The 16,258-nt window shown below is 38.8% G+C and overlaps 1 protein-coding gene across 1 annotated transcript in view; it reads left to right on the forward strand.

The window, feature by feature from the left end:
* MLLT10 (MLLT10 histone lysine methyltransferase DOT1L cofactor) overlaps positions 1-16,258 on the forward strand; it is a 102,987-nt gene that overhangs the window by 6,618 nt on the left and 80,111 nt on the right. The window contains exons 2-4 of the mRNA XM_081882779.1: positions 1,394-1,473; positions 2,851-2,905; positions 13,962-14,071. Of these exons, the coding sequence (XP_081738905.1) occupies positions 1,394-1,473; positions 2,851-2,905; positions 13,962-14,071 (245 nt within the window). The remainder of the gene's footprint in view (positions 1-1,393; positions 1,474-2,850; positions 2,906-13,961; positions 14,072-16,258) is intronic.

Consider the following 16,258-nt stretch of genomic DNA (forward strand, 5'->3'; position numbering starts at 1 on the left):
GTACCTATTTATCTACTTGCACTTTGACGTGCTTTCAAACTGCTAGGTTGGCAGGAGCAGGGACTGAGCAACGGGAGCTCACCCTGTTGCGGGGATTTGAACCGCCGACCTTCTGATCAGCAAGTCCTAGGCTCTGTGGTTTAACCCACAGCGCCACCTGTGTCCCTTGTAGAGTGGATAATGCTTGCTAAATTACAGGCAAGCAGTGTTAGAAGTTAGGATAGAAAAGCTAGGAGCTAAATGGCTTCTGAGACCTGGGTTTTGGGTGCCAAAACAGAATGTCGGGGTGGGGTGGGGTGGGGGTCAGCAACACTTTTAAGTTATTATTTTGATAAGCATAAGAGACATATTTTTAATATCACATTTTTAGCAGGAAATTGTTAATACATGTTTAATTTGGTGTTGAAATAAAAATATTGGTACTATACTTCGGTTTTCCAAACACTCTACTCTTTATTGTTAAACTTCTTAAGTAGTTAAGGATTGTCTATCCTTAACATATACTTTGAGGCTTCAAAGCACATACATTTCAGTGATCCTTAAGTGTCAGCCAGGCGCAAAAAATGGCACCTAGGCTTTCTGAGGTGCTCGCAAATGGAGAATCTGTAGTTGCAAAATGTGCCTGGTGCCCTGCTAATTTTGAACCCTGCAGGCAGGTAGGTGGGATACACCTTATAAAAATTGATTTTGGCATAGGAATAACTAAAAGGGATTTGCTTTGTGATTACAAGCTAGACTTTTTGTGAAGAAGCTATCCCATTCTATACTGACGTCTTTCCTAAGCTTGGCGAGCTAAATTTCAATTTTGTAGTGTACCTGTTGCCCTTTCACCTCACGATTTGGCATTTAACTTGTGTGGTAAGCGTAGAAGCTTATCTTCAGTTTTAGTAGACACTTGTCTGCAGCATTTTTAAAATGTCTATCACTGAGTCAATATTAAGTTGTTTAGGGTCCCTGCTTTAACTGGTGCAGACTTGCACAGGTCCTGTCCTTACCTAGGTAAGCTTACAATACTACTGAGGCATCAAATTTTAGCTTGGGGTTCTTCTGAATCCAATGCACAACCCTAAAATAAACTGATAACCTGTGATTTTTAGACAGATGAAATAAAATTTATTTACCCATTGACCTAGGGCTCCCACAACATCCTCTCTTCCACCTCTCCCCCTGTTGAAGTTAGACTTGAAAGAAACATTCTGTGGTAGCCAGTAGAATACATTGTGGTGTGTGCTTGGTTGAAATGTATGTGTGGTGCCTGCAACAGTTTCTCCAGTTTGCAAATGTACTCTCAGAATGACCCTTGCACTTACCTATGTGTGTATTGCAGGACTTATTTTTCTGTATAATATATGTATTTTTAATATGATTTTTTGGCTCTTTTCTCCCAAAATAGCATGCTATGGAATTGTACAAGTACCTACTGGACCTTGGTTTTGTAGAAAATGTGAATCTCAGGAAAGAGCAGCTAGAGTGGTAAGTTTGAATTGGTGTGTAATACTTGGGTGCATGTTTTAATCTAGTTCTTATCTTGGTAGCATTGCTCAAAATGTATTATTCTTAGCAGGGGGTGAAGCTTTCTCATTCTCAGGTTAACAGTGGGCATATATCTGCTGGAAGCCATAGAAATTCATTTTTTCCCCTTTGCCTGGATTTTTTCATGTTCTAGTTTTAATATGGAAGTACAGAGAGAACCAGGCAGGATTTTCAGTGCTGCTCAGAGGCCAACAGTTGCAGAAATACTGTACTGCATGCTTCATAGTTATGTTTCCCACCACCACAACCTTTTTCTGGTGAGGGGAAAGGATGGCAGAGGATCTTGTGAGGGAATGCTAACCTTCATTTTCTTCCCCATTGACTCCCTGCAACAAGGGGAGAGAGAGAGAGAGAAGCCAGACACAAACACTGTGCCACCAGAAGTGTGGTACTCTGCTATCTTGATAAATGTTTTACTCTCTGATTTTTGGACACCCACCACCCCACTGTGAGAATACACTGTAAACCAAAGAGAGATAAATCAGGTTGGCTCTGTAGTCTGCCTGCAATGCTCTAGCTTCAACACATGAACTTCTTTGGGGTATTATTAATTCCAGTCTTGGAGGATACTTTTGCAAGTACTGATAAAGCTTTCTTATAATTCTGTATTGGCAATGAAGTAAAAAAGAAGCATCTATGGAGAACTGAAGTTCTGGATTTTGATATAACTGGATTTTGATATAAATTACTTAATAAATATAAACGACACAACTCTCCTGCTACTTTCAAATGTATTGAATTTAATATTGGTTGTTTGATCTTAGCTTCATAATGCTAGTGTGGAGATAACCAACTTTAATTTGAATTCTGGATATGGTTAGTATTGTACTAAACATCACAGTTTCAACATAAAGTTTTGCAATAATGGTTGGTATTGATTCTTTTAGGCCATAACATTATGTGGCTCACGCAGAACAGATCTATCTTGTGGGTTTTGATACAACAGTGTTGCTTTTAGCACTATCACTTGGAGCAGTGTGTGTATGCAGAAGCACACATGGTTGTCTTATTTGTGTCGTTGTTCCTGTAAATACAGAACTTAAAGGCTCTGGAGGTTTGGCTTGTCTGTAATTTAGAAATTGAGCTCCAGAAATGGCCATTCTCATAAGTAGCTATAGATGAATAGAAACCATGGATGTGAAATGTTGGATACTGAGCTGTGATTTAAGACATAGATATCTGTTAGAGAGAGGTTTTTTAACTTAAGGAAAGCATCTATATTTATGAGAAAGGAGACAAATAGGAAATGGGTCAACTACAGAAAATATTTGAACGGTACCTTAGTTCTTGTTTTAATAACTGTTTGCCTTCCTGCAGAGATGCGAATTATGCCCTCATAAGGATGGTGCTTTGAAGAGGACTGATAATGGGGGTAAGTCTTTTACCTTTTCAAAAAAAGTCTCTAGTAATTTAAAGATTTTGTTCCTTTTTCTGCAGTTCAGTTGCATAAACTGATAAAATTGGAACATAGCTTGTGTGGTTAAGATTTTTGGAGCCCCATGAATAAATATTCTGTTATTCTAAAGAGCTCTGAAACTTAGGTATTTCAGGGTTTGTATATTTAATAATTTAGGTGCTCATCACTGTAAAATGTATTTATTCTTGCAGCATGTATATGAGAAATCTTATCTTCCTCTTACACATGGAGAATGAGAGCACTGCATCATGCTAGAGGGCTGTATATAAATTGTAGACTTTAATTTTATGCAAAAATAATTCAGTGTAAGTGAACAGTGAAGGTTATTTAATTCCTTCGGTGGCTATGGTTTGCTAACTCAAGTGGCACACTTAATATGACAAGCAACTACTTGATGATACCACATGACTTTAAAAATGGTGTTTCCTTCTCCCCAAGCCAGCATGGCTAATGATCAGGGTTGGCAAAATTTGTAGTCCAGTAATATCTACACAGCACACACTAGCTTGACCAACCCTGCACCCATCCATTATAGAGGGAGCACATGGAGAAGGGCTCCTGAAGAAGGTCTTTAAACTTGTGGCTAGGCTCATGTAGAAGAAGAGATGTATCCATGACCCACACCATTTAGGGTCATCAGCACTTTGAATTAGACTTTGGAGCCAATGCAGGTTGTTTGTATTAAAATACATGGAAACTTATCTGTGCTTAATTTTTTTCATTTTTGTGAAGGCTTAATTTGGGTTTCCGTGGTGATTACTTTCCTTTTCCATGGATCCATGATAAAGTTTTATTTTATAGACCCATCTCTTTTTGAGACTTTTTGAGGTGGCTTACAAAAAGCAGAAATAGGATAAAAGATAAAAACATGGCACTAATACAAACATATTTATACTCTCATTTTAACTTACAAGCCAGGTTACTTGCTATAATGCTTTTTAGAGGGAATAAGTAACACATGATTTTTAAATTTTGGCTAAGAGCCCCAAATGTGCTTATTAGAAGAAAGCAAAAGTCTGCATTGCTTACTTAGCCTAGCTTTAATTTGCCTAATGATTCATTACCATAATTTTCTTGAAATAGGACGTGGATTATTATTGATGCAAAGCTATCTCTTATTCTGTGTAGGAGTCTAGTGTAAGAGATGAAAATATGCATCAAGAAACAAGTTGGTCTTGCCTTCATGCTACTTTGTATGGAAAAGCAGCTCATATACGTCAAGAATTTTCAATTCAGCCTTGTCACTGCTGTTGTATTACCACAATGAATAAGGTGTTAACTTCCATGAACTTGTGGTTACTGACATGGAATATGTGTATCGATTAGGGTACTGTCTTAGTGGGTAGAGGGTGCTGTTTGGGGGATGCAACTACTCCATTGTCATGGAAAGTTGACTCTCTGGGAGTATCTGTCAAGTCTTGCAGATGTGGCAGGCTAATAAGGATTGTTCTCATCTGAAGGTTGATGGATCTAGTTGGTTTCCAAACTGCATTTTTGGTGCACTTGGCAGACTGTCCTGTCAAAGCTCTAGCTCAGGGGTGGATAACTACTTAGCTCAATAGGCCACATCTTTATCTTCCCCCGACCCCTGGGGCCCAACTTTGATGGGGGGGGGCACAACATGTCAGTTGACTGATAGGTGGGAATTCCTGTGGCAGTGCGGGGAGCAGTCTGCTTCCTGAGCTCATTCCCTGCAGAGAATGTGCTGGCAAAGCAAATCCCAGCAAGACTGAATTTCCTGCTCTCCAGTTGGTGAGCAGAGAGTGTAGTCCTCCTGCCTACAGGATTCACAGTACTCAGCAGGATTTTACCCTGTCCCCTATCCATCAGCTGCAGTTACCCAGTGACACTGGCTGGTGGACAGGTGGGTATGTTTTGGGGCAAATAGCTTCATGGGTTAATTTGGCCCCTTGGCAGACCAAGATTGGTCTTCTACCACCCACTGGAACCGGCTTGAGTATTGGACATGATGGCTGTAGAACAGGAGTAGCCAGTGCACCTCCAGATGTTGGCAGACTCCATCAGGCCTGGTCAGACGTGCTCTAGATATTCAAGGCAATTTAGAACAATGAAGGAACTGGATGATGAGGTGCAGAAAGGTGTAGGAAAGGTCAAGTTAGGTTCAGCTGAACACAGATTCTTTGGTGGTGTCTGTGAAGAAATCCTATCTTCACCACTGTTTTATCTGCACAGTGCCATCCACTGGAGCTTTTTCAAGTCATAAAAGTCTTGTTACAACATGACTAGCTCAATTTTTACTTTTAGATAGTTGATGAAATCCTTCCTGCTTCAGGCTTTGAGGGGAGGGAGAGAAGTCTTAAAGAAAGGGCACACACACTTAAATGTTTCTGGAACCTGCCAGATAGGTTCCCCACCCCCTTGTATTATGTTTCTGTATTTTAAATTGGTACTGTTCTTATATTTATGATATGGTATTAGCCAGCCTGAGGGATCCGAGGAACCATGTTTGGCAGCACACCAATTTAAAAATAAATATAAATGAGCTGCCGAACATTAAATTGCTATCTACGCAAAAATATCAGCCTCCTATTATCAACAATCTGGAGGATATGCTATAAAAATAATAAAGCCTTTAAAACTATTTTCAAAAGTTGCTTCTGGATAATGCTTGCCTAAAATGAAGATTACTTTCAACTTAATGGTAGGGTTTGCATGGTATTTATTAGGGGTAGGCTTTGCCAGGAAAATCATGTTTTTTCTTGCCCTGGGAAAAGCTATTTTTCTCATATTTTAAGACATTATAAAAATTGTTTCATTATTACAATATTATGTTTCAAGCTGGGTTTATGACATGTAGCTTATTTAGCGTTGAACGAGGAAATTATCATAGACCATGTTATATTTTAGTTTTGTATTCTGTTAACAGAATTTATACTACATTAAAAACAGAATAGCATGTAAAAGAACGGAAATAATAATAATTTGGGATTAGATCTTAACTAAAGTTCTGCTGGTGGGAACAACCTGTGGGTGGAGTTCATTTGGTAGGAAGCTCCCACTAGGATGGGGGGGGCCAGTGGCATTTTCTGCCATTTCCCCCTGCATCCCCTTTGTTCCTCAAAATTGTGGTCTGCACCATTTAGTGACATTCTGGAGCATCATGAGAAAGGGGTTGCTGGGGGAAGGAGAGGGTAGCGGAAAATGTTACCCTGCCCTGCACCCTGGCAGCATTTTCTGAATTCCTATTCCTGCTGCAAACAGAAAGAGCTCTTCCATTCATAATCTTAGAATAACAGTAGAAGAACAAAAGTTCAAATTTTGAGACCTTAAGTAAAGATAAAGACAAGAGGTTCAGTGGGGAGATGGGCCTGGAAGAAGCTACACATAAGACTACATCTTGGTGGTCCTGTTGGAACTCTACTTGAAACTGACAATATCACTAACTGTTGCTATACCAAGCTTTCGTCATGTCCACTTACTGTAAATTGCCCCGCCGCATTGTTGCATTATACAGTTGTTTTTCCTTCTGCATCAGTTTCTTGTCTAATAGCATCTTGCTCTTCCTAAGAAGCTGGATACTTTTTGTTTGTGTATTAGATTAACTAATTTAAATTCCAGTTGCTTGCTGTAGCTGGCAATATATATCTTGCAAGATTTCCACAGAGGTCTTAATCACTGCATAAACAACTGACCTTATGTTTTGCTTGTTCTACTACAGTACTCTTAAATTGCACATCTTTGATCTCCAGCAAGATGCCCTGGAGTAAGAATGGATACCAGAGACACTTATTTTTTAAAGCTCAGTATCTCTGCAAAAACATTTGGGTGTTAGTTGTTGTTTGTGTTTGTGTGTGTGTGCTTTAAATAAATCAATAAGAGACTTAAAAAGCTGTGAGGGAGTTGGTTCTTTTAAACTGTTACAAAGCACCCAGTATTTGCAATCTTTCTTGTTTTACGGTTTTGTTTGGAAGCCTGCACTGTACACAACAAAGCTTTTTAGTTCAGCATATTTAGAACCAGTTATTGGATTGAAATCTGTTCCAACTGGATGCTGATCAGGAATGTTGTGCATCAGCATTCTTTGTCAGCTTTATAACAAGATTTCTGGAAGGCAGCTGCTTGGTTGAAAGCCAACTAACAATGCAATAGTGTCGTCATTTTTTTAAGGGTTAGAGTGGGGATCTCCTAAGCTTGTAAGGAATGTCACATGCCAGCTTTTGAGTCAGCAGCTTTCTCCCTCTGAATTTCATTAAGGCTCTGCAAGTTAAAAGAAAAAGCACTAATGCAAACTTAAGTTACCCAAGTGCTGTCACCGACTACTGCTAATATATTGTATTAAGTACTTATATCTGCTTGTAGCCGGATTCTGATATAAATTACTTAATAAATATAAACAACATAACCCTTCTGCTACTTTGAAATGTGAGATTTTAATATTGAACTCAGCTTCATAATGCTAGTGTTGAGATACCCAACTTTAATTTGATTGTTGAATCATCTGTTTTCAAACTTGGACTGATTTGCGGCTGTTCTTTCTTGATTGAAGCTGAGAGTAGGGCATGTTCGACACCACCTAAGTACTGGTGTGTTGTATAGTAAGCAACAAATAAAAAGAATACTAAAGATGGTCTGATAAAACAAATTAGTAGGTCTTCTAAAAGCAAATAGTTTTTGTTAAATTATTTTCATTCATTGTACAGAGAAGGGCGTTCAGTATTGAGATAAGTTCTGTTTCCAGGAATTCGGAAGGTAGCTTCTTGTGAAGTTGGCACCTTCCATCTATTCCAAGTCATCTATCTGTTTGTATAGGAAGACACTGTGGTGCTCTTCAGGAGCTGCATAAAGGGAAGGATGCAGAGGGCCTTCTCGGTAGTCATGCCCTGTGGAATGCCTTCCTGTCAGATGTCAAGGAAACAAACAACTATCTGACTTTTAGGAGATATCTGAAGGTGTAGGGAGTTTTTAATGTTTGATGTTTTACTGTGCTTAGTGATTTAATTTGTTGGAAGCCACCCTGAGTGTCTGGGGCAACTCAGTCAGATGGGTGGATATTATTAATAACAATAACAATAATAAATAAACAATGAGAGAGAGGGAGTGAGAAACCAAAAACCAACATAGTAGAAACACACTCTGGTCTTGCCTTTCATTTTCCAATATTTGGTGATTTACTTAAGGGTGCTCCTTTTGTTTTATGGACAAGATACCCTCCTGTTCTAGACATTCCTCTTGTTTCTCTCATCCATCTCATGGATACCATGAGCAGTTTTCGAAACTCCCATTGTTCTAGGCGCATTTTGTGACAGGGAATTTCATTAGTGCAAGATGTTTCTGAGCTCAGGGTGCAGAACTGTGCCTAAGATTTCAGATTAAAACTGCAGAGTGGAAAGAAAGGAGGACCTTTTTCTGTCCCCCCACTTCCAGCTAGTCTCTGAAGACTGGAGAAGAGATTCTCTTAAGAATATTAGGGGGGTGGGCAGGGGAACGACTAGACCATGTGAAAAATGAACATAATATTTTAGCAGCAGTTCATTCATTTTCAGCTTTGTATTCTTGTTATAAAAAAGTTCACCTAGACATTCCTTTGTTGCACCTATAACCTAGGTTTAAGGTGCCATTTAGCTCCTAGCTTTCATATCTCAGTTTCTAACACTGACCATGAGAGAAGCAATATCAAACTCCAAAAGTTCGCCCAAACCAAAGAGTAACTCTGATCAGCCCTAACCTGGGGAGAAACCCTTCCTCTTGACTCAAGGCTCCTTAGTTTCTTAACACTTTCAGATATGTGGTTGAAGGGCCATGTTGTAGGTGGGTTCTGCAAACAGTGAGAGAAAGTTATTCCCCCTTCAAGCATACTTAGAGACCATCCCTTACTTTCCCTTGCTCAGGCAACCCAAGAAAGATGCAACACTATTCCAATGCTATCCAATACTTTCTGGAGAGAAGAGTAATAGACTCCGAGCTAGTTCCAGAGGGATAATTACTTCTTTAAGGTGAATTATATTTTTGTCAGTATATTGAAGAAATCAGAAGACCTCAGAAAGATCGTAGATCTCCACGCTTTGGCATGGAGATGGGTCGCACTATTTCTGCATGCCTGTATTGTTAAGATTTCCTTGCATGAATAAATTTTATGGAGGACTACTAACTGCCTGGTTGACTTTGCAATTGTTCCTTCTGCACTTCAGTGCCAGTTGTTCTGTCTTCAGCTCCTTCTTCCTGTCCTTGGTCCTAGTTACCCATAAGACTTACTTGAAGATGGTAGAGTACAAGTTTTATTCCTGTTTGTAAGACTACCTGGTTGTGTCTTTAACATGTGCAGACTACTTTACAGAAGCCTCAGAGGCACATGTTTTTGATAACTCTTTCTGGAAGCCAATTGTTTTTCTTTTCTTTTAGAGGGGGGAAAAACCTGTTATCTCTGGTCAAAGGAGATTTAACTCTTAGCCAGACTGTTGGAAATGATGGGTTTTAATTTCAGCTGACTTTCTTGGGCCTATCTACATGTCTGAGCTCTTCAGACATTCCTGCTAATCTTCAAGATCAAATTGCATCAAGATTGAACCCACATATCTGAATACCCAGGAACTCAAAAGTCAATATCCCAGTGGACTATGGTGGAAAGGTGTACATATCAAAGACTTACTCATAGTATGTTCAGAAGTAACCATTGCCAGCCTACCTATGTGGGAAGCGCACTTCAAATAATTCTTCATCTAGGAGCTGTGGTCACACTGTAAGACATCTTGTAGCATCAGCTTCCTAGAGTTCTGAGTGGTCTGTCTGACTCTCAGAACCTTTGCTCTCCTGTTGGACAGAACAAATGTGTCTTTCCAAACCAACAAATACATGTGAAAAAGCTTATTGGAAGCTGTGTCCTACCTATGGAAAGCCCTTGCATGCCTTCTGTTGAGTGAAGCAGGACTCTTCCAACAGCCAGGTATCTGAGAGGCATCTACAATGCTTGGATGGTAGTTGAGCAGGCAGCAAATAAACCAGTTGGAATGATCTCTAACTCTGGAGGTTCCTTCTGATCAGTTATGTTTGGGTTCCAGTTGTTGACTTTCATGTCTGCTGAAGAAGCAAACGAGGGACCAAATGTGGCTGCAGAGATGAATTATGAATAAGCAGACCATGCCTTTCAAATGCATTCTTAGTTCTTTTGTTTTCTGTAATACCTATGACAGAACGATTAGATGCTACTTTGGTTATTTCTAGGTGGCCAAGACGTTCTTGGTGGCTCTTGATGGAGGTTCTGTGAACACTTCCTGCAGAGGTGCACTGGCTGTGCAAGGAAGGGCTCTTCTCAGCCCCAGCTATTATCCTTCCACCTTGAAGATGGAAAGGCAGGCCTTAGGCCTTAGGCCTTACTAGCTATCAGGATGTCACCCAGTGTGACTTCCATACCTATGGCATCATTTAAGCTATAAATTATCCTAGCATATAATACTTGGAAGGCCCTTGTCAACTGAACTGTTCAGAATTGTCTGCTGTTATCTTAGTGAGGGATATAGTTCTGTTTGCAAGGTGACTGGATTATGGTCTGCAGTCAGATACACTGAGCTTCAATGTAATGCAAATTCTCACAATACTTGGTGAGTTCCTTAAGTAACATGGATTCAGAGGGTGCTAACTGCCCACTGTAAGCGCATAGTAGTGTTAGAACTTAATGTTGTTGCCTATTCAGAACCCAAGGTTTTTTAACGCATAATAATATTGGATACTTCTTATCTGGTGCAAATGTGCTAAAATTTTGAGGGGGGTGGGAAGTAATATCCTTATCTTGCTCAGTTAAGAGGACATTTCTGTCTCCAAAGAGATCCCAGCTGCTTTCAACATTCCCTGAAAAAGCAAGTGTTATGTCATGGGGTTTGTATCTAAGGGTTTGGAAGAAAGGAAATCTGAAAAATGATTAGCTCATGAAAAAAAGCTGTTTGAACGGAGCAGTGTGCATAAACAATATTAGCCAGGAACGCAGCAGGTCACTTTCTAGGACCCTGAACAGAAGAACACGTTATTTCTAGTGGCAGAAAGCAGATGGGATGCATTAGTTCCAACGTCTGTTATAAAAGGTTATGAGTTCCTGTGGAAAGGGGAACTGAAAAATGAACACCAGTGGCTTTCTGGGACCCCAAAGAAAGCTATAGCCCTAACTTCCACTTTAGTATAATCTGCTCTACATAAATCAGTGTTTCAGTTTGCCATAACCTCTTGTGGGCAGCTAGCTGCTTGAAATCCAGCAAAATTAATTTCCCAGCAGTTTTTTGGTTGTTAGGAGCACAAAGACATTGTTTCCAGCAGATAGCAACAGAAATAACTAAAGCCAAAGTGGTATTTCAGTGTAACTTCATGTATCAATCCTGGGCTCTTTTTTCCTCCTCCTATTAACAGCGTACCAACCAGAATACATTTATCATTTAAGGCTTTATCTCAATAGTGTGGAGACTTTTTCAGCCTGAGGGTCAGGTCACATTATCTTATGGAAAACCTTCTGAATGTTGCATTCCAGTACTGGGTGGGGCAAGAGGGAATACTGGGTGGAGCAGTAGATGCAACTCTTACTAGAGATATAATTTTTTTTTGGAAATTCTGAACCCAAAGGAGAATATTTTTTCCTTTTTTTAGGGGTGTGGAAATTTGTGGACACTTGAAAAAAAAATCAACTTTTAAAAGCCGTTTTTACAGATCAAATGTCACTTTGTTGCTTTAGGAACATAACATGTATTTTGTTATGGTTTGCCATTAGATTATCATGTTTGGTATATTAAAATACAATTTATTTGGTCCATTGCAAATTGAATTTACATTTTTAATTCATTTCATTTTTTTTGTTACAAGTGGAGCTCCAAACTGCTGAACTGTAAGGAGTCTAGCATCCCTTTTGTTTTGTCAGTTTATGAGAATGGAAAAAACAATAAAAACAGGAGAAACCATGATAATTATAGTAAAAATAAGAAAACTATATATTTGACTAAGCCCTACTCAGAGTAGACCCTTTAAAATTTAGGGACCTATGTTAGTCATGTCTCTTAACTTCCAGTAGGTCTATCTAAGTAGGACTAGCATTGAATACCACTCTGTCTCCTTCTGTTCTCTATAGTGTCAAGCAGACATAATGCACTCATTGCCATAAAAAGAGCTGTGAGGGGGCAGGGAGGGGGCAGAGAGAAGGCAGAGCCAAGACTCAATGAATACTTCATGAAATTTAATCAATCTCATTTTCTGAGCTATCTCAGTCCATTTATGCTTCTTCATAATTGTCATCATATTTATTATGGACTTTTAAATATCAAAGGTTTGCCTGGATAGAAACAAATTTTATCCACCCTGTCACATGTCATAGCCCAACATCTTTCAATTTTCCCATTTTTGGAGAGGGAAAAAGGCTTCAGGGAGGAAAAACAGCACTAAATGTTGTACACGTGATTGGCACTTGTGTGTTTGGTTTTCCTGTGTTAAATATTGCTGAGGGAGGCCTGATTGGCACGTTGATGTGGGGATAAGTGTGTGTGTGTGGGGGGGTTAATTCATTGCTCCTCTCATGGTTCCAATACAGGTAGGACTTGCCCAGTGGTTACCATTTGCCTTCAGAGGAAAGCTGCCATTGGGTGTAAAGATTTTGAAAGACAACAAAGTAAACAAGGGCCAGTCACGTGCACAGTGGCATGTCTAGTTTGACCTTGAGAGTATATTAACCTTGTCCCTTGTGCACACATTCTCTCTTGTGGAATTTGATGTGTGTGTCATAACATTTCTGCATGCTGGAATAGGTTGATTTAGACTTTTGGCAAGGGTGTTTGTTGCATATATACCAGTGCGTAGTATGTATGCTGTAAACACCACAATTTCTGTTTTGCAGATATTTATAAATAGTTCTGGAGCAGGTTCCACAGAGCTGTAGACAATCAAATATTTCTCCTTTCATGGCCCCAAATGTTTGCAAACCTGTTTCAGCTTTACGTAATATTTGCTGTTCACAGCATTGCCATGTAAAACAGCATCTATTACCTTATGCATGGTTTGAAGCAACTGAGTATACACGGAATAAGTAGAGCTGAGCCATATAACATTGTATGAAGATTAGATAAGTTGTATATGTGATATTTCTAACAGGTACTTTGTGTACCCCTGTGATATTTTTCCCTTCTTCATGTTTGGACGTTAACACAGATATAGAGTATGTGTGAAGATTGGGACCTAATTTCTTGTGGAAGGCTGCAATTACTTTTGAACATTCCTGCTATTCTGCTGCTTTTCATATTGGGAAATTGGTGTATCAAACTGTCTGGGAATTCTCTGTATAAAGTAATCCAGGACAGAATATGGGCAGCTCTTGAATAGCAAGGTAATTTTCAAGCTGAGCTATTTATGCAATGAAACAGTAGCAGACATGGTTAAATTGTTTTCTTTGGCAAGCACAAATTGGTGACTCTCTTGGGAACCACAGAGAACCTGAAATTAGGCAGGCTCTTATCTGGGTCAAGAATCCTTGGAAATTGAAAAGAAAAAACTGTCAGAAAAAAATACCCTACTGGTCTATGAAATACTATCAAAAGCTACTGAAAGAAAGCTAAAAATATATGCTGCTTTATGCTGAAATACCATTCTAGGATGCCACACAGGAAGATATAAAAGTAATAGTGTCAGGTCTTAGATGTAAGCAACAAGAAAAGAAGCAAAAAATTCATTCTTTCTTATGGAAAGGTGTGAAGAGAAACCATTATATTTTAATTATCTGCATATTTTCTTCCCAATTTCAAGCATGTAGGCCCGTTAATTTCAATGTGAATTAAGAACTAGGTACAATCTAAAAGTGTTTTGTTTCTACTTTTGCAAAATCATTATTTCTATTAGTTGTTTACAGCTCTTTGAAAATATGTAATCTTATCTTTATAAGCTGTGATGTGCTAAGGAATGTGTTAGATATTTACATTGTGTTTAAATAATTGAAAATACATGTAACATATGAAATGTTCTTTTTTATAGTTGAAATTATTCTATTTGTATTGTCAGAAGGCATTAAGAATAAAATGTAATTAACTTTTTATAGGTTGGGCTCATGTGGTTTGTGCTCTGTACATTCCCGAGGTGCAATTTGCAAATGTTTCTACAATGGAACCTATCGTGTTGCAGTCTGTTCCTCATGATCGCTATAATAAGGTATAATTCTACTATGACTTATTTTCTTGATATAATTCCGTATTTGAAAAATATGCTATATATTTCACATCTCATTAAAAAAACCAAGCATATTTTGCTTTGAAGGGCTTGTATTTCTTTAAAGAACATTTTGTATGAAAGAAAATGAGTAAAATTATTTACGTCTTACTGAAGTTTATAGCATGAGGTAATATCTACTTAGATATCTAATGTTTTTCATCACTAACTGATCAAATAGGTTTATGACATTTCCTGTTTTATTAGTAATCACTATATTTAGCAGCAGATTACTGTTGATCAGTTCCTTGATACGGCTCTTATTAAAAGCTAATTGAGAGTAGAATTGAATTTTTCAACTGTTGTTGTTGTTGTTTTCTCCCTTTCTTCTTATAGCACAATGTTCACAGTTCTCGTTCTCTTGCTTTAGGGAAGCATCTGTAGTTAAACATTGTTTTGCCATTGAGAAAGTGAATGAAATATCAGCAGGAGCTCCCCACCCACTCATGTTCTTTACACATAATAGACCAGTGTAGAAATTCAGTTGGAACGTGTGTTGTGAGATTTAGATTATGCTGACTCACAAGTTAAGTACAGGCGACTCCCCACTTATGCGGAGGTTACATTCTGGTCCCCCGCACACATAATTGAAATTGGCTAAAGAAGGGAGCACCCTCTAAAAAAACCCTTTAAATGCCCTTTTTGTAGCTCTCTCTTCAATCCATACCAAAATTACTGTATCCAAAAATATCTACAGCTATAATTGAAGTTCTGGGGCTGGCAGGAGGCTGGAGGACTTTCACGAAAGTAGCAGCTGCTGCTGTGCTACCCCGCACATGCAGCTGTTAGGTGCGGAGGCTGAGCAGTGTAAACAAAGCCCCACTTCGCCTCTTCAGGGTCTCTTCAGGGTTTCCTCCTCCCTCACTGATGTCCTTTTCATGCTCTTGGAAGGTTCTCCTTGCTAGCCATGATAACGCTCCAACTCTCTTGCCATTTCCAGGTGAATTGAATTATTTAATTATTTTCTAGTACTGCGTGTATATGAGGTTACACAGCAGTCAATCATATGTAAGTGGGGGGGCACCTATATTATTGGAGTTGTACATGCATAGAGCCCAGTAGACAAAACCAGAGTGTACTGATTATGGGATTCTGGTCCTCGTGTGTAAACCGCTTAGAGGTTTTATTACAGTCAAGCAGTATATAGGTTTTGGTAACCTACGTACGGCTTAAAAACGGATATATATATATGATACCCAGCATGCAATATCATTGAGAACTTGGAGCAGGGGGGAAGGCTGGCAGAATAAGCCAGCGTGATCCCTGCCATGTGTTTTCTTGAACGTTAGCTGGGGATTAATACAGTGTTCATGGAAGATGTGCTATAGTCATCTGTATGTACTCTATCTTTAACTCTTTATCCAGCCTACCATTTTCAATTGGGGGACCAATGTATGGGGTTAGGGACAGAATGATGCAGCAGGGACATTGTTATATGCACAGCATGGGGAGGACTTCCAGAAATGTGAGTCCTGTTCCCCCTGTTACCATTCACCAGTTAACCCAATCTGCTGTTTTGTCTTAATTTTATTTTTTAACCTAACTTATAGTTATTTTTAACTTTGTCAGATGTCAAGCACAGTATTACAAAGCTACAGTTAAGGCTACAGAAAATGTCATCCCACATAGGCCAGTTTAAAGAACTAGTTTATGATACTAATTTCCTAAACTGGGCATTGGGGATGCAATTCAACTTTATATTTATTGAACGGCAGAACTACAGGCTGTATGTAAAAACGTTCTTGAAACTTAAAGGGGTTTCAAAATTAGTTCAATATCAAGAGTTTGTTATACATAGAAAAGCCAGTTTAGTTGAGTTAGTGCAAGTTAACTTTCATTTTCAGAATTTTACTATCTTTTCTAGACTTAGTTTTGTTTCTGTGGTTTCTCAACACTTCACCACCATTTATTTTTTCAGTTTTTGTTATGCTGTCAGTGACTACATTTCATTACATTTTTGTCATTCTCATTCATTAAAAAATATTGTGGTACATTCTGTCTGCGCATCATATCTTTGCTGTAAGTGTGTTTTAGTCATGAAATACATTAAAACCATGTTGTTGTTGTTGTTGTTGTTGTTTTGTTTTAAAAACCCTAAAGTCCTCACAATTTGCCCAACATGTAGCTGGT

This window comes from Podarcis melisellensis (genome assembly GCF_964234715.1).
Source record: "Podarcis melisellensis genome assembly, chromosome: 12".
NCBI classification, from domain to species: Eukaryota; Metazoa; Chordata; class Lepidosauria; order Squamata; family Lacertidae; genus Podarcis; species Podarcis melisellensis.